Source organism: Ammodytes marinus (genome assembly GCF_949987685.1).
Source record: "Ammodytes marinus genome assembly, chromosome: 7".
NCBI lineage: Eukaryota > Metazoa > Chordata > Actinopteri > Uranoscopiformes > Ammodytidae > Ammodytes > Ammodytes marinus.
The window spans coordinates 9,719,436-9,743,248 of record NC_137211.1 but is presented as its reverse complement, the minus strand read 5'-3'; the positions used below and the strand labels follow the sequence as shown (position 1 = coordinate 9,743,248).

Below are 23,813 nucleotides of genomic sequence, written 5' to 3'. Positions count from 1 at the left end.
ATTTTATTAGTTTCGGAATATAAACAGCTGTTGAGCAGGGTAATATGTATGTCTGACTTGACTTAAAATATAAAAAAAACATTAATGAGCACAGACCCATAGAATTTCAAATAATATAAGCGTTTCACTGGCAGTAATACATACAAAGTATTTTTAAACCATAGTTTCCAATAAATGTGCCAGCGTGTACGCCATATTCTGTTCTCTATCTTGTTACGCTGTTCCGTTAATTATAATTAGATTTTCTTTTATGTCTGCTTTATGTCTAGATGTTGTTGTGGCAACATCCCACATTGTCATCTTGACAAAATAATATAATTTTTTCCACTATATGCCATTTATTACTGTAACAGACATTAGACACAGACATCTAAGTACAGATGACATCCACCAAATTAACAGGAGTATAAAACCTTTTGTTGCTGATAAAAAATCTGCCTCTGTACAATTTGACTCTCGGGAGGACGCTAATGACTTGTGACTCGAAGAAACTGGGTTGCTTTTTTTCTCTCTCTCCCTGAGATGAAACCTTCTGTGCTAATGATGTTAGCTGGTATGAGCACAATGCTGATGTGGGAGTCTGTCATGAGGATGCATACAACAGCCCTTGCCCCTGGCCTCCTAGTCAAGAGGGATCTAAACATTCAGAAGTGACACCGTGGGCTGTCTCATGTCAAACCCGGAGACCCTCACTATCACTGGGGGGTGGCATGGCCGTGAATTGAGGCAGAGGGCTACACCACACTCCTTTGTTTCTAGCGGTGTCACTCACACACCAGAGAGAAGACACACTCCTTGCATCAATCAGAGCCCCAGATACATGCCCAGTGTACCTCCCTACAACACGATGATGACACTATCCACAGATTGTTTTACATACAATAACTAACAGCTACTAGAGGATGAGAGCTATACAGATCGGTTTCAGTGCTGCCACATTTCCCCTCATAAGCCCCCCACAGTGGGATGCATGGTTGGACATATGCACACAAACACATTAAACAGGTTGCTTTGGATGTCCTATGAAGCAAAGTGAAGTATGCGGTGCAGACTACAACGAATCCCCTAGCCTAACCACGTAACAACAACATAACTGAGTACAGTTAGTTTAATTGGCTTTTGATATATGTTAATGCAACTAATCATAAAGGCCAACTAACTCTACACGGGCCTGGCATGACACCCCCCCTCTCCTTTTGGCTGCCACAGACTTAGGCTTGAGAACACTCCCAGAGCAGAGTCCCTCTCTTAGACAGTGGGAAGAAAATTAAACTGCCAAATTTGTTTTCATTGGTTCCAGGGACCATCTCAGGGGGCTTCAAGGCTTTTAATTGAGCTCACTGAGCAGAAATGTGTGGGTCTGCTTACCAACAACAATGGTGTTTCTCTCACTTACATCTCTTCATTCTCAGTGAGAGATCAGGCAGATTGTTTGTAAAGTAACACTTTGCTAAATAATGTGTATGATATGTGCTTTGTAATTTATCTTTAGGTTAGGTGTTCAGGTTCTTTTTACTAGCACTTATTTATGGAAAACAAGGAAAACAAACATGGGTTTGAAAATGATTTATAATTGAAACGCAGAGACTTTGTTGGGTGTTTTGTTGGCTTTTCAGGGTTTGTGTGTAGGAGGGCAACGGTTCTGTAATAAACAGGGGTTCGTTCAGTCATGGATTAAAGTAAATTAAGCCCACGGTTTGCCGTAGGAAAGATAATTTGTCTCCCTGAGAAAAAAGAGCAGCAACTATTGAAACTCAAATTAGTGTTATTATATCAGTCAGTGTTGTATAAACGAAAAGCTACCTTCTCATATTCTGGACTTTCTTCTCTCCTACACTTTTTGTCCTTTAAATTTATCCAGTGTGTCAAAACAAGCAAAGGCTACATGGAAACGGCAGCCCTGTGTAAATATTTATGATGTAACATCTCCATGTGAATAGACTTTCCACCCAATCCATCCATCATTACGGGCATATCGTGAAAGCCCACCTCCCGGTGGTGGCTCAGGGCCCTAGGAAGCTTAGACAGGAGCGGCGTGTCCCCCTCTCATTCAAAGTATTTGTTTTTCTTTTGACTGGGGGCAGCCCAGCTGTGAGGGCATTTCATGTGTCAGCCGCTCCGTTTTCATTCAGGGCTGACTTCAAAGCCCATTTTGGTCCATTGTTTCCCTGACGTGGCTGCTGGACCCAAAAATGCCCAAACAGAAAAATGTGATGTAGGTCAAATTACAGCAGTTATGCCCCTGAAAAACTGGGATTCTTATGCTCAAAACATAGAGCCCTGGTTACCGCCTAACCCTAGCTTTTGTGCTTCCTGTCCTCATACCTATTTATCTGTTCATAATAGAGCTGGATGGAAGCCATTACAAGTATGCTAAAAAGGCTGTGCTTCAAAATCCATTTTTAAGTCTAATCTTTTCTTACCAGATTTGTGTCTAACTTACTGTATATCTCCACCCAGGAACAACATGTCAAACATCTTACTTGCTGAAGACTTGCTGTTGTAAATGATATTCAGTGGAAATTCGTACTGAAGTCCTGTATTTTGAGGCTATGCCATATTGGCCTTTCCATGCACAATTCTTTGACTTGTGCAATGGTTTAACATGTGAAACATGTCGTCATCTGGTACAGACAAAGTGGGATGAAGGATCTGCTGTATTTTTTCAAGCTTTGCAGTCTTTAAGATTGTGAAGGTGCTGTAGATTTATGAGGTTGTGTGTTTGCAGAAGTAGGTAAGTCTACTGCCTTACCTAAGTGGATTACAAGGTTTTAGGCTTTTCTCCTTGCACAACTTATCTGCAGAAAATAGGCGTTACAAACGTTAGAAAAAATATTGCCACCCAGACCCTCGTATCATTAGCCACGGAGGATTGCTGAAATGTGATTAATATATCACAATTTTGACATACTGAGCCTGAAAAGGTAATATGGATTATTACAATGGCTGTAGAGCTCAATACCGCCATCCAATTTTATCCATTTATCTGCAATGATGAGACTCCTTTGTGTCGTATAGCATTGTAACATCTACTGTATCTAAATAACAAAAGATATCGTTCCCATACACAATTGCGTGCTGTTAATATTCAGCCCATGAAACAATGCACATGGGAATGGCGTGCTAAGACTAAACTTGACATTGGACATTCTGAGAAATACGAATCGATGTTCAAGCCTGTAGTACTGGGCACTTTTTACTTGGCTGAGGTATCCGATTACCCTCAAACAAAAATATTGCTCCTGTATTGGTCAATTACAACTGGTAGAGTGCTGAATGATGCAATTCGCTATCTAAGAGCTATTTTTTCTTTCTTTGTGTGTACACTTTGTGTGTGTTTCATTGAGTTGGCCTTGGTGGATACATGTTGAATAAATAGCATTTTTCTGTCGTTTCAAGTGCCTCTTTTCTTTCTGTGGATCCATTCAAGCTTTCAATACCTTTTCTCCCCCTCTCTTCCCCTGTCTTTTTTCCACGAGCAGGAGGGTTTTACTTTAGTCCTTTGTCATCCTAATTGATTGCATTAACCTTTTGAGTATTGAATTTCCTGTGCATCACGCCGAGCACAATGTGGAATATTATCATAATCCTTCCAAGTAATGGACACAGGGCAATCAACAATGCTTTAGGAAAAGTACATCTTTGAAAGATGGAGCATCATATTATTTTCAGTCCAAAGACCTGGATAGAGTAAGACTGTTAAGCGTAAAGAAACTTTGTCAATACTTGAAGTATGTTTTTTTTTTATCTATATAGGAAGTCAAAAGACCTGCTTTTAATGCGTGCTATGCTGGGGGAAAAAAAAAACTTGTCTCGATGGAAATGACTGACCTGTAAAATATATAATAACACATATGTACATGATAAATCTTGCATGTTATTCTTTACATTTTCACATGAAATTATATGTCATGATAATTGATAACCTGGATATCTACCAGACCAAATTATAGAAGCATTTTAATATTTATTTTCATCTTAGACTTATTATAATTCTTAATAGAATACCGACTTAATCAACTTCAATTAAATAGCTACTCAATACATTCAACACATACACTCAACATTTTCAAGTATTTCTTAGGGCCTTGCAATGTTTAAACATGATAAAAATGCATTCTCAAATTACTCCAATAGCCACAAATTGCATACAATATCTCAGTTAAGTTGTATTATATAGATGTGCAATAACTGATACAATGTGTTATGTAAAAAATTAGCACCGATAAAAATATCATAATAAAGCAAGCTTAGTTATCCAGCATGCACAGTGACCACACACTATAACATGCCTTGGGTTATTGTCATGTTGCCGGAGTTAGTAGGACTACAGCAGATAGGAAAGGGAGGCATGGCTTTGCCCAAGCTTTGCTCTTAAGAGATGTTGATCTCGACTCGGCATAGAAAATTATATGTAAAACGCACTGTGGAGGATGCAGAGCCAGAAGTTTTGCGGGTAGCCTTGTGTATCTCGTTGGCAGTGGTCTTGGAGGTGGGCAAAATCCAAAACAGACTACAGGGGTAGATGAGATTTGAGATGTTATCGTGTTTCTCTTTGTTAAAACAATAGATGTTAAGGTTGTGTATAATAACCTTAAATTTCAAAAAGGGCATGGCAGTTTACTGGTCTTTGAAAAAAACTTATAAAGGAAGGGGCTTATGAATGTGTCCCTCAGGTTGTCATGTAGTAGAAACTTTAGAAATATAGCCATATAAACCTATGTCATCGTGCCATTGTACAACCAATGTAAAATCTATATTTGTACTCTTGCTTACTAATAACGTAATGCCAATGGGTTCTTGTGAATACTAATGTAGTCTTGTGTTTGGCAGTGATTTGATTGTGATTCTGAATTTTTGCTGATGATGTGATTCTCTTAGCTTCATCAGTCTCTGACCCCCAGTGTGGAATGCGTTTTTTTTCCACTTTGATATCGGAGCGAGTTGCTTCGACCAGTAAAACAGTTAAAGTGTTGCTGAGTGGTGTTCATGAAAGGATACAATGGAGAATGAGATTAACTGGCAGATAGTGCGGGTTGTAAGCAATATGGGCGTTGTGGTTAAAAAGGCTGCCAAGTTCTCTTATGTAGTTGATTCTTGTTTAAGTAATGCAGATTCACCTTGTCTGGGTGTCTGAGACAGTATTAGTAGTATTTGGGAGATAAGCTAAATTATAACATACTGCATTATTATTTTGGTACCCATGAGACAAGTATGGACTGAATTAAATTGTCCGAAAGAATAATAAATTTGAAAAATTTGAATTTGAATCTCTTACTGGCCAATAATAATATGAGTGGAGAGATAGACTGGGACAGTGATATAACTTAAACAAGCGTTACTAGTATGATGTTTTATAACACTGCACCTCTGCTACGTCAGTAATATTAAGTCTAAAACCTATGGAAGACAATTCAAGGATAACAGTACAATATTAGTATCTCAATAAAAAGCAGGGGTTGGCCTATTGGCCTATTGAGTTTAGGTCTATTGATTTATCTGTTTTATTTAAACAGGATGGTAACGGCATAAAAAGTTGTTTACGTTGCAAGACCAAAGTAACACTCATAACTGTCTTATAAAGGCTTAATGTCAGGAAGATTTAGGAGAAGTGTCACTAGAATTACACTGATCAGCTTTGAGCTTGGGAATTAGAGACAGCAAATCTTTGAGCATATTGTGACAACTTGGATAGTATGGAGGGTTAGTGGTTGACCAATATGAGTTTTTAAATGGCTGATGTTGACCAATGGCCAACATATTATGTGGATATTTGAAAATAAAAAAATTGCATTGTCTATTGCACTTGGCCTTCCCTGGTATTGGCTCTGTGAAGTATTGCCATTAGGGACTACTGGATTTCTGTCCAGCTGTCTATAATTATTCAAATAGAAAAAATAAATATTAAAAATATAATATTGCCCCATAGCAGCCACCCTTAAGATACTTTAAAAACATTTTTAATAGGCTTCATGAGTGCAGGAAAATGCTGATGCCAATGACCTCAGAATGCCATTAATCGGCCGATCAATTACTTGGTCTACCTCTAGGTACAAGGTGGTCCACCAATATATGAAGACTGGCCAGATGTGATGATTTTTAAATGGAAATTTAACGTTTTTGATTACCAATAGCCTAGTATATCCATATGATGTATGTTTCTGATATAAGCCACGTAGTTACAGTATTGGTGACTTAAACAGACTGCGCTGTGTTTGCCTGTTAAACACTAGCAGAATTGCATTAAAGTGATTGATTGTTGAAAAAGAGACAAAAACTGTTATCATGTTTCCTTGGCAACAGCAAGTATTATCTCGGTTGCGTTGATGAATTGAAGTAAAACACCCAGTAATTCATATCAACTCTATTATATTTTTCAGCTCAAAGAGGAAAAATCAATTGAAACAAGCTCTTATGCATGGATAGATGCTTGTTTTGATCAATATTATTTTCACAGGGATAGTGCCTCTGTGTTTGACTGAGGCCCGCTTATATAAAGCTAGCCAGTGCTACGCAGGGCTAATACAAAAATCAAGATATTCTGAGGGGGTACAGTCGCTATTTGGGCATATCCTTTGGCACATACACCTGCATCTTATTGATCAAAACAGAATTATGTGATTGAGTGAGGATATGGGTCAGAATATAGGTCAAGGTCAGTCAACGGCACAAAGCATAATCCTGTCCATCTTTTGTATTCCATCAAGCGTCACTGATATTCCACTGGGAACCTGTGCCCTCAACAAATGGAAACTAAGGGCCCTTAGTTCAATTATACAAGCCCATTGAGCTTCAGAATATTGACATATCTCTGTACTCTGAAAATGTCATGGATAATGATCAACCAGTTCACAAGAAAAAGCTTTCATAGAAACCAAGATCTTTAGGCTAGATGTGCAGTTCATTGAATTTCTGGACTGTTGCTATAAGGTCAGGATTTACCTGCTTATAGGTTTGATATGCACCAGAGCTCTTGTTTTCTCCAATGGTTATCCTTAACCACACTCTATATGTTTTGCAAAGGTCGTGAAAGGTGGGTTGAGTGATATGCTGAGGTTACGTTACATAACAGATAAAGTCAATGATCACAAATTATTTCCAGTATCACCACCTTGCACAGAAGTAGACTTTACTATACATATAATAGATTATAAAACTTTAGATTTATATCTCAGTCCATGGATTACGCTAAACTGTCTAATTATGGACTACTGTAAGAAGTAGAAAATTGCTATATATTCTCAGTTAATTAAGACGTTTCAAACTCAAAAACATGGCTTACCACAAAACATCTTCAAACTGCTCAGCTGCTCCAGCAGAAAATGTGTGCTCATAACAAGAATTTAACAGTTAGGCTCATGCCTGTTGTACCATGTTGGTGTTAGCTGAATAGTTGAGGGATCCAAAGGGCAATAGCCATTTTAGAACTGGCGGTCGAGAGATCTTAATTAAGCTCTCAGTTATGTCTTGATGTTTTATTTACAGAGCTGACACTTGGATTTGCCATGTCTTGACGTAAACTGCCCAAGCAGACATTAATGCATACATATGCACTTCTTTTCATCTCTTCTCAAATATTGAACGATTGTTAACAAAAAAAAGTGCAATACAGGACATGTATGTGTAAAATCAGGCAGCATTACTGGCATTGATACTTATTAACTTGACTAAGTCACAGAACCTCACATTCATCAAAAACAGGGCATTGTGGACACAACATTTTATTTTCTTCCCTTCAGTATTTTGGTTATTGTGTGTCGGTCTTTGCATTTGAATTCTTAGTCCTGCTCTAGTCAGCAACAAATACAGACATAATCTTAATTGATCTAATCTGGTTACTGCTTGCTATTTTCAACAGTTCCATTAGAAAACTACCCCCCCTCCCTCCCCCCGCTCCCTCACTTGTCTCCCTCCCTTCACCTCCCACACTTTCTACCCCCCATCTGCCCTGACCTACATGGTAGTCACATGGACCCGGCTCCCTGGCTTGGCATTTTATGGAAAATCTGCAGGAGATAAAGCCACAGGGTTTAAGGTGTTATCCCTGCCTGTCCTTTGAGAAGGGCTAAACACTGAATGAGGTGTTATTGCATCAATGCTGTTGGACACACACACGCAGGAAAGAGAATATCTTCCTCCCCCCCTCCTCTCTCTCTCTGTCCCTGTCTCTCTCCCTTTCCCTCCTCAGTTTGATTGGATTTAGTAGAGTGTCACCACTGTGACTTTGGGGGATTTCTCTTTCCCTGTCACTGTCGTATGCATGCTTGCGTGGGTTATTTACTTAACTTGTCCAGAAAATGGACTGTGATCTGCAGCTTATCGCCAAAGCTAGGGAGAGACAAGTGCCTCATGCTGGTTAAGATATGCCAGACAGGCACCTAGACGCTGGCTTGCTGCTCTGCTCTGCCTTGCTTACTCCCTCGCTGGTGCTGAGGGCTTAGTTTTGCACTGTGACCGAGTCCCCTTCACACTGTTGTCTGCCTGTAAATTTTCTGCTGCCCTTGCTATTCAGCCAATTACAGCAAAAGAGCTTTAGCGATTTTTTCCCCCTTCTCTTCCTCCTAGTGTATATTTATATATTTATTTTTACAAGCGGATGACAAGCATTGCTGAAGGTTAAAAAAATGCTGAATTTCACAGTGCGTATAATGTCAACTTTTTCTCTATAGCACGACTAATCAATAGAAGTCAGATTTATCTCTTTAATAGAGAACAGTTCACTTGGAACTGTGAGTGAAAGATTTTGTGTTTTCTTCTGGTATGTATTCATGAATTCTGTGTTGCAAATTTAAAGTGGTGATAAATAAACCATATCCACAGAATTACAGTTCCATTGTGTTAACTAAATGAATAATATTTAATCTGCTTTCCTTTTTGTCTATCTGACTTTATTAAATAAGTAGTCCCTTGGTATATAACCTAAAGCAATGACAGAAAAAAACTTTTTTCTTAACATTACAGTGACTACTGAATATTAGATTCCGCGAGAGTGTAAGTGATGGCAGATAAGTTTTGAGTTCTTCGTTCGTCCTAATTCACCTATTGTAGGTTTGATGCAGTCAGCGTCTTCCCTGTCCTCTTGACATTAATCTGCTCACTCCCATACTGTCATCCTTAGGAGCTATACAGTTCAATAATTTGTTTAGAAGTACACACCCTTAAGCTCATCTACACAATAATGCGCTCTACTCTTTTTGAATGCATACACCATATTATATTAGTTGTTTCTTCTTTTTGAAACTAGGCTGTAATACTAAATATATTTGACCTAATGTGATGTCTGTTAAAAGCCACGCTATATGACTATCAATACAATGTCAAATGTAATGCAGAGCCACAAAACAGTTTAGGAATGCATCCAAAGTGCTTTGCCATTTTGCATTCAGGTGCTAAAATGACCATAGAAAATATCTTCCCAAAATACTGGTTAAGATAAAGCTGTCAGGGCAGCTTTGCATTACTATTGCGATTGGTTGTATACTGCAGCTACACTTGTCAGGGTGCAGTGCAGGCTTAGAATGGTCCCACTCCATCCAAAAAAAGAACATCATATAAGTTTGTATTGTTCTGTCTCTCATAAAAACAAAACCAGACATTACACAAGTGATAATTGTGCATAAAATAAGTGACACCACAAAATGCTGTGTTCCAAAACAAGAGAGCTGAAGAAGAAAGGGCTCCAGTGTAAAATCAACCACGCCTAGCAGTGGGAACGGAAAGCAAAACTGCTTAATGTGACAAAATAAAGACAGAAACACTCCAAGGGAAAGTTGGAATTAGGATCCTGAAAGATTTATGCCTCCATTTTATTTATAATTTGTTTTCTTTTCCTTATTGGAATTGAGTTGCAACTGAATATTTGATGAACACAGCCTAGAAGTAAGGATGTTATGTCAGCAAGGAAACAAAAAGAAAAGAGAAACAACCAAGAAATTTATTTTGCAAAGTTTGCGCTTTGGAATAAACTAATACGCCTCTGCTTTCACAAGTGACTTGTTAATTGAATGTGGGGGGCGTTTGCTATCTGCAGGTTGTGTTGAGCCCTATCGAGGCTAGCTGCGCCTTTCCGTATGCACTGCGCTGAGGGCTGGGTACTCTCCGTGCACAGAACACCATCTGCATTTTGCTGTTAACGCGCCTTCACATCCAAGGGAGGATTAGGAGAAAATCCCCTGCTTTTTTCAACCAGTTGACAAATATCAGATTTGTCTCTAAAAAATTAGCTCCATCTATATCTCCCACCATATGACACACAAAAAAGATTATCTCTAATACCCAGCCAGCTTGGCTGTGGAAAAAGCAGATTAAAGTTTCAGTTTGGTCATATTTACCCAGCCACTTCAAGTACAAGGCTGCCTGCATTACACAGTAGACAGACCTCTTCACAAAGATTCCTCCCCCACATGTACACCCACCCCCCATTTACCTTCTAGAAACAAGATGTCTGCCTTGAACAATTAGACATCATACTTAAATAATTCATCATTTCCCAGTCAGTCTTTCTCTTCTACATGTCCTTTAAACAGACAGCGTGAGCTGCCAAAGGGGCTAAAGTGAATAATAGCAGCAGGTGCCTTTTCAGATGTGGCTTTGTAGTCTGCATAGGGTGCTGAGCTGTTATTTTAGTGGCCCACTGGTGAGGAGCAGGGGGTGGCTGGGAAATGGACCTGGTGGCTGACCTGAGACCCCAGAGCTGTCCTATTAGCAGTGTGCTCTCCAATAAACGTTACCAGCAATGATTCCAGGCTTCAGTTGCAATCACATCTTGGATTAAACAGATACAATAATGACTCACCATCACCTGTGAAGTTAAAGGAGCCAAAGAAACGCTGCCTGAATCCCTATTTGAGAGTGTAAGAAACTTACTTTCTAAAAAATAAACTCCTTTGACCCTGAGGAAGGTCACTTGTGTCTGCATTGCCAGATTGTAAGACTGGACATGCATGGTTATTAGCCATCAGCATGCATCAGAGGGATTTAAACATATGAGTAAGATGCTCCTTAAGCCTCTGCTAAGTCAGTATGTTCTTCCTGACCATTTCATTATCAAATGCATAATCGTCATCTGCTGAGCACAGAACTGAAGGCCTAAGGCCGTACCTGTTGTCCTGGATGTTGACTTCCGCTCAAGACCACTGCCCCACCCAGAGGTTGCTTTATGAACACAGGAGCCCCATAAATGAAATTAAGGTGTCAATTAGTCAATTACAGCATAATAACTCTGAGGGCAGACATTTAGAGACAGAGAGAACCTCGGCTAAGTTCATTTCCTCCGGCCCAGGAGCCTAGCGCTTGGCACACGTCACTCCCAACCCAGACTCACTGAATAAAGGCCCCAGTGCTCTCCCTAATGTTATTTTCCCCTGGATATCTTTTTTGATCAACAATTTCCTATCATGGGTTTGTTTTTCAGATGCAGGGTTTGCACTTTTTCCCTCCCCAATTTGGCTAGGGAGAATTTTATAATTTAGTAATTAAAATCTTTGTTAGGCTTTAGAAATTGCGGCTAATTGAATTTAATGGGAAGATGAATTTCAATTTTATTTGATTAGCAGGACCCCTGGCATAGGTATTTATGGAAAAAACTCTATAAAAATATGCTGTGTGGGCTAAGATGGCATAATAGAATTACAGATAATCGGATTTCACTGTCATGAATTTCACTCTAATTTCACTCTAATTTTCCATTAGATAGCTGGTTTACAAATATTTGCTCATTTGCGATGGGAAAGGCTATCTGTCTAAAATGATTACGGAGCTAGCCCTCAAAAATATGTCCTTTTTTCCCCTCCCTTTTTAAAAACCAGATTGCGAGGGATCAAAATTAGGAAGATTGCATTATGGATGTCTGCATCCGGGAGAGCAATGGGGGAGATATGATGATTACGGCCGGGGGATGAAAGCAGTGTCAAGAAAAATGTATGACTCAAAAACATAGGCCTATTGTATCTACAAAATCTCTGCTCTCAGCACACTGCCGCCAAGCAACATGCTTTATCATAACTCATATTATATCATAAACAGTGCACAAATATAAAAAAGGCATTGCAGCATGTTGACTTACGAATATACCTTATAGGGGAGGACGGGGGAATGTGAGACATCGGGTAATGTGAGACACCCCCTGTATCTAGGACACGGAACACATTTTTGGTCATGTGAGGTATATGTTTTCAAGCCCCTCTCATTTCCCCTTGGCCATGAAAGAGAGGACCTCATGGTGATGTTGTAAGCATGTTTTTTTCACAAAAATGTCTTTTTTGCATGTAAAAGTAAATTTTCTTGCTGTCAACTTAATCGATTGTTGTGCCTAATCAAATTGATTCAGGTAGAACAACTTCTATCACACATGTTGATGAACTACCAACATATGAAACCATGTGATGATGATAACTGAAGATTAGCCTGAATTGCTGAGAGAGGTAGTTTTTTCTCAAATTGTGGCAGTGGGGTAAAGTGAGACAAATGCTGTGGGGTAAAGTGAGACAGTGTCTGTGCCCTCTTTTAATGAATCCATTATATTTTAGGTAGCAATGAGACTAGTTTGAAAATACAAAAGACAATGTGGGCTGGAGGTGGGGGTTGATGGTTGAAGGGGTGTCAGCAAGGGCACGGTTTGGCACGTATGTATGTGGGGGACAGGAGAGTGACCTTTAACATCAATAGACTCTGTAGAAATATGTCTTTATTCAATGAATGATTCCAATAAAACAAATGCAGAAAAAAAGACTCAAAAGATAAAGAAAAAGACAGCTGGGTCTAGTCCTGTGTTCTGAGTCCCAGGCTGTTCTAGCTGGTTCTGATTGTCCTTTGCTCTGACCCCCAGACACTAGCTGGCTCTAAGGGTCCTGTGTTCTGACCCCCAGACTGTGTTTTAATCTAACTGGTTCTATCTGTCATTTGAATGTTAATTATTGAATATTAATTATATGTTGTATTTGATAAGAGTTACTTTCAAGTGTTTAGAAAAATGTTTTGCTTAATTGACCAAACCCCATGATTCTGTTACTAGTAAGACATTAGTTTTGTAATATTTGGTTTTCAAGCTAGCTGTCAGGATTCTAACTGTTACAATTTGTGTTGTTATGGTAGTTTCAGAGTGGAAAAAGTAAGTGGATCAGTTTACCCCCTTGATTTTTCTGGTCTGTCTCAGTTTACCCCACAGCTGGGGTGAAGTGAGACACATGACAACTTTTTTTAAAACAATCATATTTTCACTGCCCTTTGTCTTGAATAAAGTCTGCTAATGCCCATTTCTAGGAAACATCCTGAATTAATGGGAAATGTGTAAATTTGAGTGATAAATCATTTTAGCTCTCTTAGAGGGGAGCAAATGTAAAAAGTGTCTCAGATTACCCCGTTCTCCCCTACTCCGTACAAACTCCATGTTAATTGCTTTCAAGTGTGTACCAATAATGAGATTTTGCCATGTGATTTTCAAAGTGTATGTATAGCTGTATGTATAGCTATACTGCAATTATGAAAATCAAATGAGATTCTGAAGAATCCTTGTCATGAGTAATGCAAACGATGATCATCAAGAAGTGGTGTATTGCCATCATAGTCGTTCTGGCTGTATTTGTGTGCAAGTTTAATATTCAGCTCCTGCTCTGCTTAAAAATAAATATATAATGCAATATAAACAGACGTGAGGGGGAATAATATCCCACATCGCAGACAACCTCGAATAACACTAGGTTGAACTCTTGTTGATTCCCACTTTAAAAGCCCCTGCTTCGAAATTAAGCTTTTTACACATTCAATTTCCTGACAATTTGACAACAACATGACAGTGAATATCAAGAATAAACCTGATGCGTTGTCCGCTGAAAAACACAAACTATTTTGAATTTGTTGTGCTTTTAAGTTAGATGCAGTGAAAGTGCTTCATGTCCCTCCTCCTGCATAATCCCCCACCTGTATACTGCAGCAGTCAGACCAGACCTCCACCCCACGCACAACTCAGTCGCTCACTCACTCTGTGCCCCAAACTGCCAGAGACAGCAAGAGGGGTTCATAAACACAATCTGACTCTCGGCAAAGGTCAGATTTCTCACTCGGCATGTCTCTGGGCTTTGGGCACAAAAGCCACTGAATTCACATCTATCAAGCAGGCCCTGGCTTTTGTCCTGGTGGAATGGAGGACTCGGGAGAGGGCCCTTCACCAGACCAGCCCCTCCTGGTGTGCACTGTCAGGGGCAGCCAAACGTCTGGCCCCGGCGGCCCTTTGACTGATGTACCCCTGCCATGTCACACGCACGGCAGCGCGCATACGCACACTCACACGCATACACACTCTACCTTGCCCCTCAACATTCTCCCGCATGCACCATACAATACCCTCAGACCACATCAAACGAAAGGCCCCTTCAACTTCTTTTGAAAAGTAATGGTTTCAGCCCCAAAGATGGCAGCTCCAGGGCCAGAGGGCTGTAATGCATGGACGACAAACCCTCCCTCCTGTGGACATGAAAAGAATTCACTCTGCAAACCAAAATGTCCACGTTTAGAGATACTGTAGTAGCTTTTCCTTTTATTGATGTGCTGTGCCATATGTGGAACAAAGTATTACAGTGTTTCAACCAGACGGATGCTTTCATATCTTATTTTCAGCCAGAATATTAAACTTCCATTGAAAACAGTTGGAAATGTGAATTCTAAAGCTGTTTTTAAACATAACATTCAAATAATGGACATATACTGTTTTTTATCACAGTGAGGCTGATGTTAATCTGCTCACAAAAGCTCACCACTAGATTTTAGAGACTATTATATTTTAGCATTATTGACAATTGTGCATTCTTTTTGCAGTATATTACAGTAAATAACAGAAACTTTTGGTAAACATGTTACCACCTTTGGTAAACATGTTACCATTTTTTTCAGTAATGAATGCGCTGGGCGTCGGACCTCCCCAGGTCTCACTAATCTACCAAACATAATATGTTTGAACAATTTGTGATTGATGCAGAACAAGAATGACAAGAGATTTTATCCAACACCTTTGCAACAGAAAAATAAGGTCTGCTGGCCAAGTCATGAAAAACTATTTGATTTTTTTCCGCATGCCAAACAATGACTGAAGTAGTGTTTACAGTAAAATGTTAGAACAAGGGTGGAGCCTTTTGATAGAAACTCTTTAAAGGACATTTTCCTTTATGCAGGGAGGAGACAAAGCTTTTTTATACCCATTATTAACCGGGATGAGTCATCGTAATTTCCAAATCAACAAAAACCTGTTTTGTGTACATACTTTGGACTTTGCTTTCAGCCCTCAGGAACTGACGCCAAGATTATATCATTGCATTATAGTTCACAGCAATAAAGTAGTTCATTTCCTCTTTTTTTTTTTACAACCAGTAGATTCTAGTTATAAACCACATTTAGTCAAACTAAAACTGTTGCGGAAAACAGGCATAGCTACCCAGTGAACTTTTTAGTTTTTTTGTGTCACTTTGTAAATTCCACATTCTTGACACACAGCCATGTTTACAGTATGTGGGCTTTTACCTACAAATGGTCTGGAGGCACTTTGCATGCCACTGCGGAAGAAACTGCCAGGCAAATAAGGGGTTTGTCTTATAAAGTATTCATTGTCACCTGGTAACGGCTGTCGTTTATCATTTCACCTGAAATTACAATGAAAACTGATAGCTTATCACAGGGAGGGAAGGAGAAAGAGCGTGCTTTGAGGCAGAGAGGCAAATAAAGTATACCGCACGGCCCTGAAATAGAGAAGATCTCTGTTTTGTGCGAGAAGTCAAAGAGTTATTTGCTTCAAGCTACATTACTGGTGAATTTTCCTGTGAAATATAAAAACTTACTTCTTACAAGCATGTTTATCATATGCAGTTTTAATTTTTACTTGATATAATTGTGTCCTATGAATGTCTGTCAATAGTTAATAGATGGCTTTAAAATATCTCTTTCACTGTAGTTGTACCTTATATAACACAACATTCCAATATTAGTGTTTATAAACATAATTGTACAAGTAGTCACATTGCATTTCATTTCAATTATTAGTCTATACACCTAAAATATGTAAAGGTATAAGATATTGTTATAAACCTGTAATCTCCCACCAAAAACCTTTTTTTTAAAGTGTTGCGCTCCCCTCATTTGAATATAGGCAGTGGAGGCTCCACCCCAAGAGAGTTGAAAGGCTAGAAGACCACAAAGATGGAAAAGGCCAGCCCACTGAGGGAGGGAGAAAAAAAACTGCTCCGGCTCCTCTGCCATAATTTCCTATCAGCCTATTCAGACAACATCACCAACAGCTTGGTCTGTGCGTGTGTGTGTGTATGGGAGCAAAGCCGAGAGTGAGAGAGAGAGGCACCACATGAGAGGCAGAGAGAGAGAGAGAGCGTCAGAGAGAGAGAGAGCAGAGAAGGGGGAGGCTACATATTCTTTCACCTACCCCCCGTCAAACCACAGAAAGGAGGGGCCAGACCCTAAGCTGCCAATCAAATCCGCTCGTGGCAGCCGGCATTATCTCAGCAACAAACTATTGACAGATTACATGTCAAGGAGTTTAGTGCATGATTGAAGGAAGCCTTTTTTTTAAATCTAGTTACTTTTCCGCAGTATTTCGCCCTCCACCAACCAACATTCGAATGACTTTCCAACAGAGTTGAGTAATATTATGAAAGTTACATGCCTGAGAGGATTTAACTTCGACTTCCCTGAATATGGTGAGTACTCTTCTTCTTTTCTATCTCTGCCAGTTTTATTAGCGGACAGTTTAAGGTGTGCCTTTATCTCTGACTAAATATACCGTGAGGGGAAGTTCATGATTAAACTCTGTGCCAGCGTGTACGTATACCCAAGTGTTGCGACACCCTTATTTATAGCTCTTTGACAGTGCCCAAAGGTGACTGCAATATCAAATATGATAGCCCATTTCTACAGCTCGGGACTCATGACCCTGTGTTACATGCAGTACACATGTGAAGAAAGTTCTCAAAGCCGGTTTCATTTTCTCTTGTCAGAGTGTATTTCTTTTCTAGGGCATGAGAACAGCACAACTCCCTTTCTGCCTTTTTATTTTCCTCTCCATCCGTATCTCCCTGCTTTTTTTAGTTCCTTCATTTTAATTACATGTTTTTGAAACATTTGGTACTGTCGAAATACAGGTATCGGTTTTACCCACAGAGGTACTGGCAATGCCATTAAGGTACAGTGAATGGCCTAAGGGTTTGTTGCCAAGGGGACAAAGCAAACAAACTGTTGTGTTGCTTATGTTGTCACACATGCACAGGGAACAGGAGCGGTGCTAACACCTTTCCAGGTACTTCTAATTAGTGTATGTGTGTTACATTAAAATGTAAACACCCTGATAAATCAAACCATTAAATTGCTACATTTATAACAAAAACAAACATATTTATTTAAAATGTGTAATAAGACTGTTCTAATTGATCTGCATTTTTGTGCAAATGTACCTGTGGGGCAAATCATTTGGAAGTGTATGTGACCTGTCAGATTAACAACAGTTATTCTGTGCGTACTTTTGGGAGGGTAAACTTGTCCTCTTGTAACTGGATTACATCTCATACTTATAAACGTCACTCTCCTCGACAGTTTTGAAAGCAAGTTTTTAAACACCTCATATTTTAGATTTAGTTTTTTCTGTTTTGCGAGCACTGTATGTGCGTGTGTGTTCTGTTAACATGCAGAGTTGTGTGTTCCCTTTACACGTGTGTGTGTGTGGGTGTGGGTGTGTGTGTGTGTGTGTGTGTGTGTGTGTGTGTGTGTGTGTGTGTGTGTGTGTGTGTGTGTGTGTGTGTGTGTGTGGAAAGATAATAATCCCTCTGTAATTCATTATTTGCACAATGGATGAATATAAGTACTCAATAACTAAACTAAAACTTTTTACCGACATTATGTGTTCCCTTTGACTTTCATAAATCTTATCTGCCCTATTTTTTAAACGCTCTATTTTAAACTCATACAGTATGGTAATATTTAGTAAAGGTTGTGGGGATATTTTGAGGAGGCTGTTACTTTTAAAATGGTAGACTTTTTGAAATTACAAACAGGATTCTCAGAATTATATTTATCCAGAATAATTTTTTTTCTCTTTATATTTAAAATAAAATCTGTAGCTCTCTTTACTCAAGCAGGCTTTTCTCTAGGCTGTTATTTTTTACTACGTCTATTTGGCCAGGTAAATGGTCTCGGTATCTTATTTGAATTCTGTTAATTCTTGTCAATTGTTCTTCAAATGTATGTCTCTTATTCCTGTCAAATATTGGTGTTCAGCCTCCCTGACCCCACATATACATTTCTGCTCTATAATGTTGTGTATGGCAGAATTATATGAAATTAAAACGCAAACTAAAGATGATGTTTCTTATTAAATAAAACTGTGATAAAACATAGAAGACCACTGTTACCACAGGGTTTCACAAAGTAATGTGAGAGGCATAGAAGAGGGCTCTGTTATTATGTGTGGTTATTTAAGGTGTCCTGTGTTATGGTTTAAAATAACAACAAACAAGTACAACTGTAATCGTGGCACACCCTAATTTCAAACTTTTTCGTCGGCTCGGAAAATGTTTTTCTACCCTCTTCTGAGTCATAATGTTGATTGCCTTCTCCCTCACTGAGTTGTCTCATTAACCCTTTGTGGCCCTCTCCATCTTTTACGGCCTTCCACAAAACCAGGATGAAACGAGGGAGAAAAAAACAAGCCCAGTTCTGAAGGCCCTCAATAACCTTTTATCACAATTTAGCAATAACCTGAATCAATTTGATGTCTTAAGCAATAAAATATGCTGTTGCACTCCTATTTCTGCTGCTCCTTGGATGACAGTAAATTTACATTTTTTAATTAAACTAGCCGGAATTTTTATTAGGGGGCCGGGCTATGCTAATGGGAATGTTGTGTACAGCAGATTAACAGAGTTTTGAAATAAATTTAACAGGGAGACATTTGGAGGAAGAAAATGCGAGTCATTGTCTTTAACCTCTTTCATGCCGATTTCTCCTGGGGGATGCTTGTATTCTAAGGAGCCTTGTCAGGGAAGAGTGCTTCTCAGCAACGAGGTGATTAGTATCGCCTTGTCAACCGAGGAAAAACACTCAAATTCTCAAGATTTATTTTTTAAATACTATTACTTTTTTCAAACTATACCGACATACATATGATGTTTGTCATTACTTACACATGCAACTGAATATCCCGACAATTTACATCATGTTTTTTGAGTAAGTTCAGGTGAAGTGTTTTTAAAGAAAAAAAGGCCTGGAATTATGTTTAATTTTGCTTTATTTTTTTAATGTCAAAAATAGAGATATTTTATTGCAATGTTTTAATTTATATTTAATAACAGTTTCCTTTATCAATTCTTCTTTTAATTTCACTGTCTAAATTAAATCCCTTTCCATCTTTAAATGTAGTTTCCAGATTTTACACCTACATTGAGAAGCACTATTAAATAAGTGTCAAATACAGTAGTTAATGGCAGCGTATATGTTTGTGTAGTTTTATGGTCCGCTCTCAGCATTTGATTGATGTTACGCGAGGCTGTGTGTGTTATGCCTGGTTTTAGCAGTGGCAAGGGGAGAGAAGGGGGAACATAGACAGCAGACAAGGGGAGGGAGGTGTGTGTGTCTGTGTGTTTGCGCGTTTGTGTGTGTGTGTGTGCGCACGTGTGTATTTGTTCGGGGGGGGGGCGGGGGGGGGGGGGGTCGACAGAAAGAGAGGGACAGCTGAGTCCTGATTGAGCATGTGCCCAGTCATCAGACACAAGCCACCCAACACCATAATTACCTTAACCCCGTCTTTTAATACCCAAATCACACCAACTGGCCTTTTTTCTTTTTTTTTTCTTTTTCTTTTTTAACAGATAGAAAGAGAGAAACATGAGAGATCAAACGATCAAATAGACTCCAGATGCATGTAGGCTGCCATGCATCTTGCGGCAGTAGCCAAAGTGTTCAGGGCTACTTGATATGGGCCAGGAGCAAGGCAAGTGGCATCACCACCCCCTTTTCCTCAGTCCTGTGCACTCATGCAGTGGCCAGCACCTAATTAAAACCTCAAAGCTCCCCGTCACCAATCTGGAGTAATGGCCTAATTAATACTCGGTGAAGAAATATTCCTGAATGATAAACAGGTTGCACCTTGGGTCTTCATTGCCTTTATTATCTAAAATATAACCAAGGCCAAGTTTTTTTTATTATTACAGATAATGCATGTTTGGTAAAACTGCTCCAATCAAACTAAGGGAAATGGAAACTGAATTATTTTCTTTAATTATAATATCTTTAAAATGAAGGCAATGGTTTCTAAATTACACCATTAATTAGAAAAATAAGTTTTATCATGAATTATCTTCTGGGGGAAAAAAATCTTTTCCCCCCCATATTTCTCACTCAATTGTCTGAGCGCAACCAACCGAAAAGAAATCCTGCCTTTAATCTCACAGCTGAATATGCCGTGTCATGTATTCTTGTGTACAGAGTCAAAAGGGAAGCTTCCAGTAAGTTTTTTTTTCCAGACTCGATTTCCTAATCTCACATATGAAATTATAATTTCATGCAAAGTAAGGGGGCCGAATAATCTCTAGTCGTTGATATGCTGTATAAGAGGGGAAAGGGGGAAAATGAAGAGGTAATTAGCAGAGTGGAAGACTTTGCCGCGTTTGTGTGAAAGCATGGTCTCCACTGGCCATGAATGAATTTGCATGCTTCGCTTATCGAAGCACACTTATTAGGCCAACTGAAAGAGAGATTAAGCCGGCACAAAATGTGGTGACTAATCCTTTTAAATGTGGCGTGGGGTCTTTAAGGTGTGAACCGGCCCGTACATAGGTTAGTGGGTATATGGAATGTGACGGACCACAACTTTCATATGACGAAGCAGCGGCGCTAACTATTTAACGACAAAGACAGTGATTGACACGGGTAATAAATTGATAGTGTATCTCCTGACCCTCTTATCTCTGGAACAAATACAGCAGGTGGGGTCAGACTGGGTCAAAATAATGACGGAAACACTGTGTGTGGTCCAACTTCAGTAGCTTTTCCTTTTTTTTATCGTTAGTCAATTTAATTAATTATACGTGTAAGGCAAAAACTCAAATGATGGGATTTTTTCTATTTTTATTTTTATTCTCACTTAACCACTATCTTTTTGCTGCAAAGCACATCTCTTACTCTCGCTTCTATCTGCCCTTTCTCGGGCTTTATTTGTTGATAAGAAAGGAAAAGAAAAAACAACACAAACAAACAAACAAACAAACGCTTAAGCTCTTTCTTTTCTGTCACCTTTAATACGAGAGGGAAAATGTTTGCTCTTCCGAGTTACAGAGCCAATACCCCTGTCCTCGTCCGTAATTGACTGCAAACAGAAACGTAGTGACGTTTAAACACTGCCCTCCTCTCTCTGGGTTGCACACACACACACACACACACACACACACACACACATACACGCGCATGCAGGCACACACATACAAAAACACACACAAAAACACACACACACACACACACATCTTACACTCACTCTCCCGACCCAGCACCCCTCGATTTCAGGACCCCCTTCTGCCGTGTGTTTTTTCATGTGACATTCTATTCACTTGGGTCAGTAGCAGGCAGCACCAGCAATAATTACTGTCTGTACATGATAAATCTGAAGCCCAGCTGTTCATTTCTTTCACTGCCGACAGAGACAGAAAGAGAGAGAGAGAGAGATTGAAAGATAGAGAAGAGAGGGAGAGAGAGGGGAAGAGCTGCAGGAGTTTGCAGTTTGCCGGATTTCTGTCCTTTTTTTTCTTTTTTTCACTCGGTAACTTGATAGGATTACATGGTTCCAGAGCCCACACCTGTTAAGAGGCTGTTAGCAGAACAGTTGGCAGTCCCATAGCCACAGCTTAGCCTTTTTCTTCTCTCGCTGATGTCCATTCTCTGTCCCCTTTTGGGAATTTCACCCCGCATGTATGGCAAGAGTTTGTTCCTCCGGGCTTCTGCCTCAGTCTGGGCTGAGTAAGGGGGGAGAGTGCTCCGTGTGACTCGTGAGCGGTGCACGTTTGATGTAAGAGTGTGTACCCCACGCTTCTGTGTGTGTGTGTGTGTGTGTGTGTGTGTGTGTGTGTGTGTGTGTGTTTGTGTGTGTGTGCGAGAGGCCGGGTCGACTGACATCTCTTTTTCCCTCCCTCTCCTGAGGCACGCTGTCTGCCATCAGTTGTGTTTCATAGCCACCCCCAGGAAAAACGTATATACGTACAAGCGACACGGCAGAGAAAGAATTAAATTTGTTTTGTTTTTCTCATGGGTGGGGGACAGGTGTTGGCAGAAAAACGAAATACCCAAATACAGGTTAAACCAGACGATTTAAATGATTAAGGGTTAGGTTGAGAACATTTGTGCATATTTTAGGAGTGCCGGTGCCCTGCTGTCAATTAGAAATACTTTTGGAAGGAGTGGAGAAATGAGTAATACATCAAATTTGTTGCTTGTTTTCTCTTGTTCTGCTGTCATAACAGCGTAAAATAAACCCTTGGATATTGTCGGAAGAGTGGGAAATATTGTGTGGAAGACAGTTTGTTTAGGGGAAATCTGTGACAGTCATCAGACTTAGAAAATTGCATGACACAAGGTTGTTTTTTGTGCCTTGGTGCAATGTGTCCCGCTGCCTTATTTGGCATTCAGCAGCAACCCAGCTCTTTGGATTCGTCACTTTCTATGGGCCTTCAGCACCTGTTCTCTCTATTGTGTCGGAATTTTCTATATTTGGCGAGAAGTTGGCCTCTCTCAATTGGTGCACGGGTCACTGTTTTTTAATAGTTTGGAAAGGGACATACTCCATTTTCTCCGATGTTGTTTTTCCTTGTCTTCTGCCGTTGCTCAGTTGTCCAAAAGACAATATTAGAAAACATGATTCAACTTGGGACGACTACGAAACATTTCTCACCAGGGCATCTAAATGTCATGATGTCCCTTGCATGTCATCGGCACGTTGCCTTGCCAGGAGTGCAAATTATCTTCCTTCTGAAAGCACAAGAGAAATAAAACAACAGCAAAAAAAGAGAGCAATAATAGATATCTCAGGCTAACTTTTAATTGTTCTGATATGTAATCGCTAAATGACAATAAAAAAGGAGCAGGGCCACTTTAAAAGCTTTATCTCGCCTGCTCTGTGCCCAAAGTGTCATGTCCATAACAGCACCACCTGATCTACAGAGTAAAATAACCGCTAAGGCTTATTGTTTGGACAATATTGGAGCCCCCCACCCACACACACACACACACACACACCTCAATCCCCCTGCCCCCACCCCCCCTGCTTCTCTCCCCTCTCCCTTGATTCATTTCACCCACTGTCCTCGGCTGCTGGAAAATGGCGTTAATTTTTTTATTACCTGTTTGACTCTCCAGCCTTATTACTGTAGCCCCTTAATGTTCTCTGTAACCGTGGAAACCAGATGAATAAATGTCCGCCAAAGAAAATGAGATGATTAAACAGGTCACCCTTGCAAAACAAATTCGCTTGGTCGAGCGCAATTTGTGTACCAAGCGGCTGTCTTAACAGTTTGCTAACAAGGGGATTGTTTGCCAGACTAACTGACAGAGAAAGGAGGGGGGAAATTAAGATATCTGGGGAAAGGGTATGATTTAGGAGATAATATTTTAGATCACTATGCTATTTGTCTCATCGCTGTTTTCTTCCTGATGATGCGCTGTTCGCAGTGTTTGTAAGATTTAAAGTTCCACCTTTCCTTAATTTTTTTTACAGAGACTTTAAACAATTAAACCCACAATTTAAAAGCAACATTCAAGTTTAAAGCAGCCATCCATTTTATTGT

The 23,813-nt window shown here is 39.7% G+C and overlaps 1 protein-coding gene across 6 annotated transcripts in view; it reads left to right on the top strand.

The window, feature by feature from the left end:
- The window catches only part of casz1 (castor zinc finger 1), a 138,339-nt gene that overhangs the window by 44,596 nt on the left and 69,930 nt on the right, over positions 1-23,813 (top strand). For 4 of the 6 annotated variants that reach the window (XM_080031083.1, XM_080031081.1, XM_080031082.1 and 1 more), the window contains exon 1: positions 16,392-16,694. The exons of 1 other annotated variant lie outside the window; for it this stretch is intronic. In XM_080031083.1, coding sequence (XP_079887209.1) covers positions 16,646-16,694 — 49 coding nt within the window. In that variant the 5' untranslated portion in view covers positions 16,392-16,645. Of the gene's footprint in view, positions 1-16,391; positions 16,695-23,813 lie in introns of those variants that run through there. One more of the 6 variants, XM_080031080.1, reaches the window with a different exon arrangement.